A 16,737-nucleotide genomic window follows, 5' to 3' on the forward strand; every position below is an offset into this window, starting at 1 on the left:
TGGGTCTTTCCATTAGTTTTAACTAATATTCTGCAGAATAAGAAATGGCAGTCTCCTCAGACCCACCAAGCAAGCCAAAGTCCATAAACTAATGAAGACTATTTCAGCTCTGAAGGCATCATCATCAAAGTATTTTTAAAATAAGTCCACAGTAGTGAAATTTTACCACTGGAAGTATTAAACAAATTCCTAACTATGAAAATTGGTAATTAAAGAGGAAGTGTTACATATTTACCCTGCCTTTTACATCCAGGAAAACTGTGGCTCATTTCTGGTTAATGAGAGAAAACTCTTTCTTTAAACAGAGTTAACAGAAGTTAATCAATGCTGTAAATATGATAGAAAAACTACCATTCTATAGCCTTCAATGTATAATAACAAAGCTATTTAGTAAAAAGTTGTTTCAGAAATGAGACCAAGGGCTTCCCTGCTGGCTCCGTGGTAAAGAATCCACCTGATGATACAGGAGACACAGGTTCGATACCTGGTTTGGGAAGATCCCACGTGCCACAGAGCAACTAAGCCAGTGCACCACAACTGTGGAGCCTGGGAACCTCAACTACTGAAGTCCAAGTGCCCTAGAGCCCGCACTCTTCAACAAGAGGAGCCACTGCAATGAGAAACCCGTGCACCACACCTAGAGAGTAGCCCCTACCCACTGCAACCAGAAAAAAGCCTGTGCAGCAACGAAGGCTCAGCACAGACAAAAATCAAATAAATTATTTTTTTTTTAAGTAAGAAATGAGGCCAAAGTAACACTTTGCACTTGCAAATCTCCACAAGAGAATCTATTTTCAAAATAATGGACATTTGATGGTCACTAACTTATTCATGTGATCAAACGTACAAGACAGCCTAATATAATGTATCCCCTGCTAGGATGAAATGATGTAGACAGCAATATGTAGGAAGTTTGAAAAAAATAATCTTCAGGCCTGAATGTATTTAAAAGCCTTTAAGGAAAAAAAGAAAAGCATTATTATAATGAAAATATATGTGACAAACACAGAATTTGGACAAGATAACTAGTCTGGACATTGCAACTTAGGGGGGGAAAGGCGAAAGCTATAAACTGGAAAAGAGCTAAAGAGATACAAAGTGGAGAAGGAAATGGCAACCCACTCCAGTATTCTTGCCTGGAAAATTCCACGGATGGAGGAGCCTGGTAGGCTCCCGTCCATGGGGTCACAAAGAGTCGGACACGACTGAGCGACTTCACTCACTCACTCACTCACAAAGAGACATAAAACTTAAGGAGTGAACTTTAATTAGATCTTGATTTGAATCAGTTAGAAAACTCATTTTTGAGACAGTTGGGAAATTTTAAATTATGACTTGGATTTTAGATAATACAATGTGTTACTTTTCTGAATATAATATACTATTAGGTTACAAAGTACAAGAAGGGCCTTACTCTTAGAAAATGTACGCTTAGTTTGTAGTTGGTAAAATGTCATCATATATGTAACTTACATTCAAACAGTTTAGCAAAATACATACACACACATTATATAAAATGGGAAGACTTGTTTCATCAACATGACATCTGTCACTGTACTGTTTAAAAGGAATGTGCAGTTACAGAGAAAATGCCATTTACATACCTAAGGAGTTTTGAATATTAAAGTCCTTGCCTTATAACACAGAAATAAATGTAACTCAACAGCACTGTTTATGTACTATTCTATATCCACTATTTATCTTTACTACTCAATCAAACTTTACTCAGTAAAATTAATCTTTATAGGGTTTCTAAATTTTTATTATAAATTCATTCATTCAATAATCACTGAAAACTACTTACTTAGGTCATATAACCTAACACATATATTTCATATTTTCCATTTCCAAAAAATTAGGTAGAAAACTCATAATATAAATAAGGGCAAGGGGAAGGACATACCACTTGTATTAAAAGCCATACAGCACACTGGTTTTTCATGAGCAGGGAAATGGGCCACGATGCCATCACTGTCAGAATCCTCGCTCACAAGCACCTTTGCAGAAAGGAAGAAGGCAAATGGAAGTTAACCAATTACTGACCTTGAAGATACACAACACCACTACATCCCTGACCAAGTAACAGGCTTCTGCTACATTTGAAGATTATTCTTCATAATACAAAGTGAGAATGCCACTTCAGAAACAGTGAAAAGATGTAAATTGCCCCCAGCGAATTAATCACATAACCTCTAAAACAACTGGTTGACCTGACTGCAGATGACAATGATTTCTTGAAGCTTCAGTTCAGAAAAAATGAAAAGCCTAAAATCAGCTCTACACAGCTTTATCTAAAAATAGGAATAAGAGTTCTTATTGTGTTATGGCCTGCTGAAAAACTCTTGCCCATGACTGGAACAGAACAGCAAAAAAAAAAAAAAAACATTATAAGTTAAATACAAACAGGCATATATATATTTAGGGGAATTACCAAATAATTTTTACTTAAAGTACAAACACTGTGGCCTTTAACCTCTAGTTTTTAGACGGACACAACACTTCTTTGAAAATACTACCAGTAGAACAGGCAGTTTGGTATGTCAAATTCATTCCCCTTCCTTTTCTTATAAGCATACTGAAATACAATTTACATTCCATATATCTGCCTATTGAGAGTGTACTATTCAATGAGCCCTAGGGGAAAAAGTTTTAAAACAGCATGTATTCATTTCGCAAAGCAAGCAATTAGCTCAAGAAATTAAAACTTTTACATATCTAATGTTACAAAGGGAACACCTACTATACCAATATTGGATCATGATACTCAGACAAAGAATTTATCTGAAGCAATCCAGGAAGTAGTCCTACACTGGCAAGGTTAATTTTTCTTTTAGACTTAGAAAGCTTTACAGAGGTATAATTTACATAAAATTTATTTATGTTTACAATTCAATATTTTTATATAGCACTATAACTGTTACAACAATCCATTTTAGAGAAATGTCTGATTTGTCATCCTTTTCCTATCTTAATGCTTTGATTTTCTTGCCTTATTGTTCTGGCTAGAACCTGCAATTCAGTCAAGCTGCAGATTGTCAAATTTTTTGTCTATAGGTCTTTTTTTAATTACCACTATAACCATTTTTAAGTATTCGGTTCAGTACCGTTAAATATATTCACATTGTTAACAGATTTCTAGAACTTTTTCACCTTGCAAAACTTAAATTCTATACCCACTAAACACTAAGTCTTCTTTTTCCCTCCTCCCACCCTTAGTGACCACCTTTCAACTTTGTTTCTATGCTTTGACTTTTTTAGAAATTCAAATTAAAAGGAAGAATTTAGTATTTGTACTTTTGTGACTGGCTTATTTCCCTTAGCACAATGGCCTCAAAGTTTATCAACACTGTAACATGTGAAAAGATTTCCTTCTTTTTAAAGGTTGTGTAATGTTATTACACTGTGTGCGTGTGTGTGTGTGTGTGTGTGTGTGTACATTTCTCTTTATCCATTTACCTGGTGGTAGACATCTGGATAGCTTCTACCTCCTGGGTACTGTGAATAATGCTACCATGAACATGGGTGCGTAAATACCACATCAAGATCCTGCTTTGAATTATTTTGCATATAAAGGCGGAAGTAGGATGACTGGATCACATAGTAACTCTATTTTCAATTTTTTTAGAAATGTTCATGCTGATTTCCATAATGGCTATATCATTGTATATTCCCACCAAGAGTTCCCAAGGGTGCCAACTTTTCCCCATGCTTGACAAGTTATTTTCTGTTCTGTTGATAGTGCTCATCACCTGACAGGTGGGAGGTGATACTTCACTGTAGTTTTGATTCACTAATGATTAGTGATTCTGAGCATTTCGTCATATGTTTATTGGACATGCCTACATCTTCTTTGGAAAAGTGTCTTGATTCAAGTCCTATGCTCATTTGTTAACTTTTTTTAATTGTTGAGTTGTAGAAATTCCTTATTTATACTATATATTAACTCCTTATCAGATATATGATTTACAATGATTTTCTTCCACCCCATAGGTTGCCCTTTCACATGGCTGGTTATTTCCTTTTAGGCGTAGAACTTTTAAAGTTTGATGTAGTTCCATTTGTCTATTTTTTACTTTGTTACCTGTGCTTTTGGTATTATATGCAAGAAATCATTGCTCGATCCAATGTACTAAAGATTTTCTCCTATGTCTTCTTGCAGGAGTTTAATAGTTTCCAATCTCATGGCTGAATCTAAAATCATTTTTGTATACGGTATAAGGTAAGGGCCCAGCTTCATTCTTTTGCATTAGCTATCCAGTTTTCCCAACCTCATTTGTTGACAGCGTTTCCCCACTGTGTAGTTTTTCACCCTTGTCAAAAATATTTTGGATGTATATGCATGGGTTCATTTTCACATTTTCTACTCTTTTCCATTGGTCTACATATCTATCTTTACGCCAGTATCACATCATCTTAATTACTACTGCTTTGTAATATGATTTGAAGTGAGGCAGTGTTTTTTTTACCCCAAAATTGTTTCAGCTTTTCAGGGTCCCTTCAGATTCCATAAGTATGGTTTTCTCTATTACTACCACAAAATGTCATAGAGCCTTTGATAGGTGCTGCATTTAATATCACATTGGGTACTATGGATATTTTAAGAACATTAAGCCTTAAAATCCACAAGCATCAGTTATCTTTCCACTTTTCTATATCTGAAAGATGCCTTTCACATCTTTTAGCAACATATTATAGTTTTTAGTGTATAAGTCTCTCATCTCCTTGGTTAAGTTTGTGCCTAAGAGTTTGCTTTCTTAAAAAAAAAAAGACAAAATTGACAAACCCTTAACTAGACTAACAAAAACAAGAGAGAAAATTCAAATAGCTAAAATTAGAAATGAAAGAGAAGCCATTAAAACTGATGTCACAGACATAAAATGGATTATAAGATATTTCTATGAGGCCCTCATTGCCCTGATACCAAAAGACAAAAAGAAAACTACAAATCAATATCCCTGAAGAATAATGATGCAATCATCGAAAAGAAAATGGGATCAAACCAAATTCAACATATGAAAAGGATTATACACCAAGAAAAGTGAGGTTTATACTTGGAATGTAAGGATAGTTCAACATACAAAAATCAATCAATGTAATACATATCACATTAACAAACTGGAAAACAAAAACCACACGGTGGTCTCAATCAGTGCGGAAAAGGCATCTGACAAAATCCAACCACTTTCACGACAAATCACTCAGCAAACTAGGAATACTGGGAAATTACCATGTTTAGTAATATAATAAGTCACATACACAGAGTCCAAAGTTAACATCACACAAAATGGGGCAAGACTGGAAGCTTTTTCTCTAAGATTACCAGAAAGGCAAGGACGCTCTCTCTCAGCACTACTGTTCAACACAGTACTGTGAGGTCTAGTCATAGCAACCAACTCAAAAGAGAGGGGGGAAAAAAGGGAAAGAAATACAAGGCATAAAAATGGTTAAAGAAACTTCCCTCTCTAGATTACACACACACACACACACACACACACACACACAGAAAATTCAACAAAGTTGCAGGATACAAAATTAACACTCTTAATTGTATGGCAAAACCAATACAATATTGTAAATTAATTAGCATCCAATTAAAATAAATAAATTTATATTAAAAAAATAAAATCTGAAAAAAAATTTAAGAATTTTTAAAAATTATTTTTCTACATAGTAACAAACATTAATTAAAAAAAGAAACTAAGAAAACAATCTCATTTGCTATGCCACCAGATTTACCAAATTTGTTAATATTTTCAAAAAACCAGTATTGATTTTCCCCATCGTTTCACTGCTATTTTGTTGACTGCTGGTCATATTTCTATTATTTACTTCATTTGTCTTGCTTTCATTATAATTTGCTGTTTTTAAATTCTCTTGATGGAGAGCTAAGGTTATTAATTTAGGACCATTTTTCTTTTCTACTATAAGAATTTAAAGCTATAATTTTCCCATTAAGGAATAATATAGCTACAATTATAACTTCTGATATGTTCTCTTTCTATGCTCATTGCATGCAAAATATTTTCTAATATTCTTGAGATTTTTTTAATATCACAATTTCATTCTATTATTGATTTCCATGCTTTAAATTTGATTTATGGCCAATCACATGGTCTATCTTGGAGAACATTCCAGATATTCTTAAAAAGAATGTTAAGTCTGTAGGTTGGGGGATGGGGAGTTTCAGATCATATTGGTTGATAGTGCTAATCAAGTCATTAAATCTATCAATCTCTTAAAATTTTTGTACAGTTTTTCCATCAATTGTTGAAAGTACAGTATTCAAACCTCAAACTCTAAATGTCAGCTAGAATTTCTTCTTTCAGTCCGTCAGATTTCGCTTAATGTTTGCTGCCCTATGTTGCCGTGTGTTTATCATTTTATCTACCTACTACATTGACTCTCTCATCGTTATAAAATCTCCTTCTTTTTTTCTGGCAATATTTCTTGACTTAAAATCTTTTATCGGATATTAATATAACCACTCCAATTCTATTACCGTTACTGTTTGCATGGTACATTTCTTACAACCTTTTACTTCAGCCAATTGTCTCTGAATCTAAAGTGATTCTGGTCTGACGATCACTCTCTTTTAACTGGAGTCCATTTATAGTTAATACAATTACACATATAATTGGATTTAGGTCTGCCATTTTCCATTTACTTTTATGTCTCAGGTGTTTGTTGCTCTGATCCTCTTCCTTTGTATTAAACAATTATTCCTAATGTTTACTATTTTTATCTTCTGTTGATTTTGGGGGAGCAATTTCTTAGTGATTTGCTACATAGGTTGTAAGATGCTTTATAGAAAACAGGATTACAGGTTAATTTCAGACTTAATTGTGATAAATTACAGCTCCTTGCTCCAACATAGCTCCATTTCTTTTCCCACTCCTTTGAGATACTACTGTCTCGTGAATTATCAACTAAGAAACATCATATTTCCTGAAACAATCTTCCAATTATATATATATATATATATATATATATATATATAAATGCTGGTATGTTTGCTGCTGTTAAAGGTCTCTCAGACTCTCTACATGGCATCAATTCTTCCTCTCTATTCTTTCTGAATCAGGCCCAAACTGAGATTGCACGCTTGAGCTATGAGAGCACACATTATCCTATTCATCACCTACCAAGTCTAATGAAAACACTGGTGGACTTAGGTTTTAACCTTCTATTCCAAATCAAGTAAATCCATCCTCTAAAAGGGAACTGCTTGTTTATATGGCTTACTCTGCTCTGGTTAAACTATCACACTCACGAAGCCCCTGGCAGATGTAGATAAAAGAAATATGAATTTATGTTTATCACTTCTTTCTTAGCTTTCTGATCAATTTCCAGAGCCCTCCCCCCAAAAATAGTTACTTGTGAAACTTCTGTCCATAATGTACTTTTCATCTGGGAAAAAGGGACTGTGAGAACAGAGGAATGGGGAGATATTATTTAATGGGTACAGATAATGAAAATTTCTGGACGTGGATGATAAACAATGGTTATTCAACACTGTGAATGTACTTCAGTTCAGTTCAGTTCAGTCGCTCAGTCGTGTTTGACTCTTTGCAACCCCATGAATCGCAGCACACCAGGCCTCCTTGTCCATCACCAACTCCCAGAGTTCACCCAGACTCACGTCCATTGAGTCAGTGACGCCATCCAGCCATCTCATCCTCTGTCTTCCCCTTCTCCTCCTGCCCCCAATCCCTCCCAGCATCAGATACCACTGAATTGTAAACTTAAAAAAAGGCTAAATGGCAAATTTTACATTATATATATTTTACCACAAGTGGGGGGGAACATGCATTACAAATTATTTCTCTCATCTCTCTTTTCCATTCTTCCATTCAATTTTCAAAAATGTTAGGGAGGAACACAAGAAAAAGAAGTCTTACAGAAGCAGTCTCCAGGGAAGTCTGCTAAATATACTAAGGATTTGCTTTAGGATACACGGCATATTCATGGAGTTGTGCAACCATTATGACAACCAAATTAGAGCATTTTTATCACCTAAAAGGAACTTCAGACCATTGACAGTCACTCTGCAACCCCCTGTTTTCGTCCAAGTCCCAGCCCTAGGCAAACAATCTACTTCCTCTTTCTATAGATTTGCCTGTTCTGGACATTTCATATAAATAGATTCATACAATATGTATTCTTTTGAGACTGGCTTCTGTCACTAAGCACAATATTTTCAAGGTTCATTCATTTTGTAGCATTAATACTTTACTTCTTTTTACTGCTACATAATATTACATTGTATGTCTATGTCACATTCTATTTACCCATCCATTGATCAGTCAAAGTACATTTATTTGGGTTGCTCCTATTTTCTAGCTATAAACATTCATGTACAAATTTTTACACAAACATATATTTTCATGTTTTCTTGGTTATATACCTCCTAAGAGCAGTTCTCTTAGGAGACAATTGCCCAATCAAATGGTAACTCTTCTCCAAAGCAGCTGCACTGTTTTATGTCCCCACCAGCAGTGTGCGAGGGCTCTCATTTCTGCTCACTGCCCTTTGGTATATTATTTCCAGAAAGATGTCTATTCAAATCCTTTGCTCATTTTAAAATAAAGCTATTTATCTTTTTATTATCTAGCTACAGGAGTTCTTTCAATATTCTGAAAACACACAGAAACGAATGCAGGTAAAAACAAATGGTGAGAGCTAAATATGGTCAGAAGCCTAGTTAACAGTAAGGTGTCATCGTCAATAACCTGGTTCTGACATTTTATGCCCACCATGTAAGATGTCACAGTTTGGGGGAACCTGGAGGGAACTGGGTGAAGGGCACATAGATGTGTCTGCAACTTACTGTGAGTCTACAATTATTTCAAACTTAAAAGTTAAAAATGTAGAGTATGCCACAAGCTTTTTAATTTCTCTCGTACTGATAGGTGACAAGTGGTATCTTGGCACAGTTTTATCTTTCTCTGATAACAAGTTAAGTCTATAGATTTTATACCAGTTGTATATACTTTTTTCTGTGAAATATTTTATCCTGCCCATTTTTCTATATCAAACCAATCTCTTATAAGAGCCTCTTATCTTTCATGTATTATAACTCTGTACCTCTCTTTGCAATACAATTAGTATTGGGTACTCTATTTGATGGTGCTAATACAGAAGCCATCGAGCAAAAGGGCTCATTAATCTTGGTGAGTACCAAAACGTCTTAAAAATATATAGGCTTCTTTGAATCTTCTCTGTATGAGCTTCACAAATATAACAACAACGAGACACTTTTGAAAAGACTGTCTCCACTGCATCATCACCTTGCCTAAAATATCAAATCAATACCAAAGATATCCCAAATCAGTTGTCCTAAGACTTTATTTTCACTCACTATCTAAACAGGCTAAAATCCTGTAACAATTTAATATTATTAAAGCAAAGCACTTTAATTGATACAAGGTGGATAAGGCTTTACCATATGAACAAAAAGATAGACAAACACCACAGGAACCACTAAGTTTTTATGAATTACACTTGTATTTACACTCAGGGCAAGAATAGCTCTAGTTTATGTCATCATTCTGCAGTATTTTTCTTTGATTAGAGACTTTGCCACCTGCTAACTTAAATTATGTTACTTTTAAAAAGCAAATTATACTGCTTATGCTTTTAAATAAAACATGGAAGTAACATAGGCAAAATGGACAGTCAACCAAATCTATTCCTCTTTAACGCAGTTACCATACAGTGATCCTGCCACCATCAAATAATACTAATCAATTCAGCATCAGAAAGATGGTGAATCAAATTTTATATACTATCCCTGTAAACATGAAAATATCTCTACTGAAGTCTCAATGGACTTAAATAGCAAAAGTGAACTTAATGTCAGCTTTAGCTCCTAAGATGGAGATGGACAAGAAAAAACCACTGCAGTTAAGGTCAAACATCAGTGGGAAAGGGCTTAAAGTGATAAATCCATGACATTAACCACTGCAGTCTTTTTAATACAATCCAGCATAACTTAAAAACAGCTCTGTACTCCAACTGAACTATTTATCAGAGACCAAAATGTCTTCTTGACAAAAAACAGATTCATGTTAATAAAAGAAGGCACTATTATACTGAAGAAATCTTATTGCTTTAAAAAAATACTTATGATTCCTTAAAAACGTACATAGCAATTTCACATTTATTTCCTGTCTTTTAACAGAATTTTAAAATCAATCTAAATTTCAGAATATAAATAGGAATGGAAAGAGATTATGCTCTCAACAAATGATAGAAAAGAAAAAATTTCTCAGGTTGAGCAATACTTTCAATTTTTTAACTTTTCAAAGCTAACATTTTATTATTCTTATTTCCTAATGAACTAGTTCAGTTGTTTCCAATGTTAACAATGCACTTCTCACAGAAAAAATAAACTTTCATATAATCTACAATCCAGTTCCATATTCTAAATGTGAGAATTCCAATTTAAAGTTATAAAGAGTTAACAAAGAACTAGGGGGGGAAAAAACAAACCACATTTGAAAACACAAGACCTAAGGCTATGCTTTTTGTATAAATTATTTTTACTCATTATATAAATTAATGAGTTATAGCTCTATTTCATCAAAAATAATAGGAGATAACAGTTTCAACTTTTAAATCACCACACATCAGTCTGTCAACAAATGCTAGATGTTTCACAGACTTAGGTATACCTGTCAAACTAGACAATATTGAGGAGGGTTGTTACTACTTAGTAAACGTGGGTGGCCTTGGAGATGAATTAATTAAGAATCAAAGGACAAAAGAAAATATTTGTTAATACTCATAAAACACTAAGTGTTTAAATATTTAATTCCAATTTAAAAAGAGAACATCTGTATGTGCCTGTCAACTCGAGCTAATTAACACAACTTAAAAAAAAAGTCATTGTAGTCAACTGACAAGTCTGCTAGCACTTCATTAAAAAGAGTTTTATAGGAATACAAGCCTGTAACATATCTGATTAACCACAAAGTTAAGATGGGAAAGGCAGAGAATTATATTATTCATATTTTAAATAAAATATAGTAGCCAGAATTGCAAAGATTTTTTTCTTTTCACTGCAGCACAGTCTATTGTTTTGAAATGCCACTGGATCTTACTATAGGAATTAGTATATGAGTACAGGCCAATGTAACCTCTCATCAAGAAACAGAACCATATATACTGGAAGCAGATTTCTAAAAAAAATGCAATATTTAGGATTACTATTCTAATGGCTCACATAACTATGTTCTGAAAACAGAATTAAATATAAGTTCTATGTTTATATTTAATATTTAAATAAATATACTGAATATAAATCGAGATAATTTGTATTTCCAAATCTTGCTCTACTCCTATCTCATTCTAGTAATCAATTTTAGATTGTGTATTTACAGCAAAGATCACAAGCCATTAAAATTACCTTCCTTTAAGAAATGCATTTTAAAATCCATAACTATGATTCAAAAGAAAGTACCGTTTATGAGTGCATGGGGGAGAAAAACAAAACCAAACCGGTTTATTTCTAGCAAGACTTATATAAGCATAGCATATTTTTCCATGTTTATAATCACTCTTGAATGTTTCTAAACCTAGACTGTAAAAATCTGTTTTACATGAACATATAAGATCTATTTTTAATCTGAACATATTCTATTTTTTATCTGAACATATAAGTTATTACCATTTACATATTCTAATATACTCTTTGAGATTTTGTATATTGTTTTTCATATTTCTCAGGAAATATAGGTAATAAAATTTGTAATAAAATTCATTATTTGTCATTTATAACCACCACGTGCATGCATGCTAAGTCACTTCAGTTGTGTCTGACTTTTTGCCACACTGTGGACTGTAGCCCGCCAGGCTTCGCTGTCCATGGAATTCTCCAGGCAAGAATAATGTGGGTTCCATGCCCTCCTCCAAGAGAACATCCCAACTCAGGGATGGAACCCACATCTCTTTTGTCTCCTGCATTGGCATGTGGGTTCTTTACCACTAGCACCACCTGGGACACGTAATTAGTTATAACTAGACTGATTCAGCTTATACAAAGTGTCATTTAAAAAAAAAGAAACAGTATTAAACAGTATAAAAGATATATAATTATTTATTTATGGAACAAATGTCCTGATGAAGAGATAACAAGAGAATTCTAAAGAACCTCAATTTTAACTTCAAGTTTGCTACATTAACAATGTTTGAAATAACAGGTTTTAACATGTTACTTCCCAGGGGACTCAGTGATAAAGAATCTGTCTGCCAAGAAGGAGACTCAAGTTTGATCCCTAGGTCAGGAATATCCCCAAAGTAAAGAAATGGCAACCCTCTCCAGTATTCTTGCCTGGGAAATTCCACAGACAGAGAAGCCAGGCAGGCTACAGTCCATTGGGTCACAAAAGAGTCAGACACGACTTAGCGACTAACAGCAACATCATTTTTTAAAAGTTTCTATGCCAATTATAGTGGGCTTCCCAAGTGGCTCATTGGTAAAGAATCTGCCTGCTAGTGCAGGAGACACGGGTTCAATTCCTAGGTCCAGAATATCCCCTAGAGGAGGAAATGGCAACCCACTCTAGTATTCTTGCCTGGAGAAAACCCATGGACAGAGGAGCCTGGTGAGCTACAGTCCACAGGGTTGCAAAGAGTAGGACACGACTTAGTGACCGAACAGTAACAATAATGCCACTCTTGGGGCTTCCTCGATGGTGCTAGTGTTAAAGAATCTGCCTGACAATGCAGTAGACATAAGAGATGCGGGTTAGAGTCCTGTGTTGGCAAGATTCCCCTGGAGAAGAAAATAGCAACCCACTCTAGTATTCCTGCCTGGAGAATCCCACAGACAAAGGAACCTGGAGGGCTACATAGGGTCGCAAAAGAGAGACATGACTGAAGCGACTTAGCACACACGCATGCCATTTATAATTATTACAAAATATTGGTTATATTCCCTGTGTTGTACAATAGTTACTCATCATTTTTCGAAAAAAACAAACAAAATTCTAACCTGAAATAACCTTAACTTTCTACAATTCCAAATTAACACATCTCCAAGGCCAAACACATTTTGTATGCTTGATCCCAAATGATACTCTTAATTGCTCCATCCTCTGCACAGAATGAACATTACAGGCATCACAAACTCTTACCTGGCCCTCTCCAACTGTTTCAGTGTCAATCACTGTGATGATTCCTGGGACCAGAGGACTCCGTCTTGAATTACTATGGATGGCAACATCATCTTCTGTCACACCTGAAGGGAGCGTGCCCGTCAGCTGGGTCACCACTTTCCCAACCATTGTCAAGCCAGTTTTCAGCGTCTAAACAATGAAAGGTAAATGTATCATTCTGCATCAGTACTTGGATCCTAAATAGAAATATGTGTTTTGATAATTCAGATTAAATTCTTTATTTTCTAATAAGCTCATATGTAGCAGTGCTTTGTCACAGAAATTCAGACTGACTTTTTATACAATCTAAAATTTTAGTTAGAAAATTGGCATTAGTTTGAGTAAATGCTATCAGTAGGTACCCTCAAGTCAGCATGGTGAGAATTAGGCCACAGGTAAATAATTACGGAGTTTGTTTCACATGAGAATACAATTATATTTTTATTAAAAATACTAATTTTCTCCCTCTCCTCAATGTATGTAACTTAAAATATGTGAAATATTAAGAAATAGGAACTATGTGATATTCTATTTTTTTTAAATTGTATACACCTAATTTTCAGTCTACTTTTTAGCATAAAAAAGACTAAGCTACAGATAGAATCCATACGTGAAAACGACTTTCTCATTTAAATCTATAACATGATGCTATATAATACTGTACATCAAGATTTGGAATGTAGGTAATGCAGACTCCATCTAAGATATTTCAATTACTACCTGAATGAAACATCATAAAATTAGTTAAAAGGGTTCTTTTCTCTCCAGAAACAGAAAACAATTTAATGCAATATTTCTAATATATTATTTCAATTAAAGACGTTTCATAATTAATTTTAGTTCCATTTCATTCAAAACGAATAGTTAAAAAACTAACTCATCTGTATGTTTTCTTTTATGTGAATTTCATCTGATTATTCTCATAACCATTAACAAACAATCATGTTAAGTAACGGGGGTTTTTCTTTTTCTCTGAAAGGGAAGAAAGCAAAAACAAAGAGAAAGCTGTGTGATTCATACACATTAACTCTAACCATTAAAGCCAAAATAAACTGTCCAGTCTACATGGGATATATCAAAAATTATGTACAATGTAACAGACACATCCTCATTATTGTGAGGAAAAGTTTTTATTAAGATACCTTATAAATTAATCTTCAACAATGTGACTTGCTCTTTTAAAATAATTATGCATCTATATTCTGACATAGGCTACATCTAAATTTTAAAAAGTATATTGCTTCCACAGCATATCAAATATTAATTTACAAATGATAGGCAAAGAAGGTTGTTTATAAAGGCCTAAATATAATTTAAGCAACAATAAGATGGAACTTAAAAAAAAGGAAATGCACATAATATATGTATTATTTTACTGTAGCTATTAATATATTCCATGGAACCTTTATTATGAACTCGGAATTGGTCAAGGCTCTTTAACAAACAAAGATGTGGATAGATGTCCTCACACACCTCGGGTTTATAGAAGAGAAAACTGAGGCTACAAAAGTTAAGGAAAATGGCAGTTCAAACAGCCAGTCAATAACAAAACCAGAACTCAAAACCAGGACTTGCTCCAAACCACTATCCAATATTGCCCTGTAATCTATTCCTGATACTACTTGTGATCTCACACTTCATGAATTCAGAACACATATATATACTGGGAAGGAAAAAAGGAAAAAATAAAGTCTATCATAGTGTTTCCTAATAAATACTTAAATAAAATGACCAGCAAAGCCATTTGCAGAATTCAAGCAAAATGATATAATTTACAGCTGACTGAAACCAAGAAAAAGCCACAAATCAATTGTAACAGTTTTGTTTAGTGCTAAAAACTCAAACTGCAGTGATTAGAAAACACATTAGTGTTCTTCAATTAGCAGCCAAACATTTGTTTCAATAATTCACAAGAAATGACTTACACAAAGTCTGTTAGCGTGTTGTCAAGAAAGCCTCCAAAGGACCAACAAAACCAGGCGCCACAGTGTATTGATGTCAAAAGCTGGCCAGGAAGCCTGATTAACCTCTGAGATGCCTCAGCTGATGTCCTCACTCCATTAATGCTAATGGAGATGCTCCCACTTCAACGGAGCTATCCCCTTTATCAAAGGAATGCCTTTCAGGTTTAAAGTCTTTGATTGTATATACTCCCCATTTGCCCTTGAGCTTATTATTTCATGCTCTTATACCAATGAAAAGGAATAAAACTAAAATAACTGGAGCACACAGAAAGTGGGAAGTAATGTACCCAAAGCAAACCACGAGATAAAGGGAACAGTTAATACAAGAGAACTGGGAAAGAACTCCAGAAAGAGGGGAGAAACAAAGTAGTAGTTTCACAGTCAACGGTGAATAAAGTATTACAGGAGGAGTTAATGATGTTTCTCACCCGCCCCAAAGCACTCAGGGCTCCTGGCGGCACCTTCTTCTTAGTGGACCAAACCCTAAGGCCCAAGTTTAACAGCCTCAAATCTGTAATTTGTATAGTAAGTGACAGGACAGTACTCTCATAGCTCATTAACTTCCAAAGTAAGGTCTTAGGATGTAAAAGAGGGGTACTGAAAGCTTTCTACATTAGTAAGGACCTTTACCTTGGGGAGAAGTTTGTTTCCATGTTAGAATCACACGTACCAATGAGCACTGCTATCCTCACAATCTGAAGAATATTAGAAGAATATTCACAGAACTAATCTGGACTGTAAAGTGCTGAACCTAAGACTATAATGTATGTGTCAGACAATCTACTGTGACCAAAACTTCAAATGAACATGGTACTTATTCTGTTCTATTGCACAGAGATCTGCCAAAGGTCACTAGTCATCTTTAACCTTTCTCAGGCCATATCAGTTGTCCTCCTTATCCATTAGGACTAATGGTGCTGCTCTCACAAAAGCTGTTAGTTGTCCTAAGAAGTTATCAGATAACAGAGAAAGCAGAGGCATTTTTATTAAATCAATTCACCATGCTGGGTTTAAAACTCATTAAAAGGAAAACTCAAATAGGACAGTTACAGGGTAACTAGAATATATGGACCAAGATTTAATAAATGTTTCAAAATAATCCAACTTGAACAATTTCAATATTAAAAATTTTCTTTCAACATGACCTCAGAGAATTTATTATTATTATTATATTCTTTATAAGGAAAAGTCAAGTAAATTATTTGGAAAGATGAATTTTAAGTGCTATTTGAAAATCCAGGGGGAAAAAAAAGATTATTTCCTTGAAAACAATTTAAGCACATATACAATTAATACAATTTATATTTACATTTACAATGTGAGACATCAAAAAGAATTAAAAGTTCAATAATTAATCCTTCTATGTAACAAAGAGGTAACCTCTATGAAGCCACATTAAGAAGCTGTCATCGGAGAGAAAAATATCAATGATTACTTTTGTCAGAGAAAGTGACTTAGTATTTTCTTAAGGAACACATATTCCATGGCTTTTAAATATTTTTTCATGTTACAGCTCAACAAATATCATATTACCTAGAATTATTCAAATGCTAACAATAATATAATAAATTTTATTTTCTATTTTCAATATGTAGGCTAGGTAAATCAGATCAATC

The 16,737-nt window shown here is 34.1% G+C and overlaps 1 protein-coding gene across 24 annotated transcripts in view; it reads right to left on the reverse strand.

The window, feature by feature from the left end:
• The window catches only part of BCAS3 (BCAS3 microtubule associated cell migration factor), a 607,379-nt gene that overhangs the window by 409,936 nt on the left and 180,706 nt on the right, over positions 1–16,737 (reverse strand). For all 24 annotated transcript variants that reach the window (XM_042255345.2, XM_042255347.2, XM_042255339.2 and 21 more), the window contains exons 12-13: positions 13,137–13,307; positions 1,904–1,997 (exon numbers count right to left, since the gene is read on the reverse strand). In XM_042255345.2, coding sequence (XP_042111279.1) covers positions 1,904–1,997; positions 13,137–13,307 — 265 coding nt within the window. The remainder of the gene's footprint in view (positions 1–1,903; positions 1,998–13,136; positions 13,308–16,737) is intronic.

Source organism: Ovis aries, chromosome 11 (genome assembly GCF_016772045.2).
Source record: "Ovis aries strain OAR_USU_Benz2616 breed Rambouillet chromosome 11, ARS-UI_Ramb_v3.0, whole genome shotgun sequence".
In the NCBI taxonomy this organism is placed as follows: domain Eukaryota; kingdom Metazoa; phylum Chordata; class Mammalia; order Artiodactyla; family Bovidae; genus Ovis; species Ovis aries.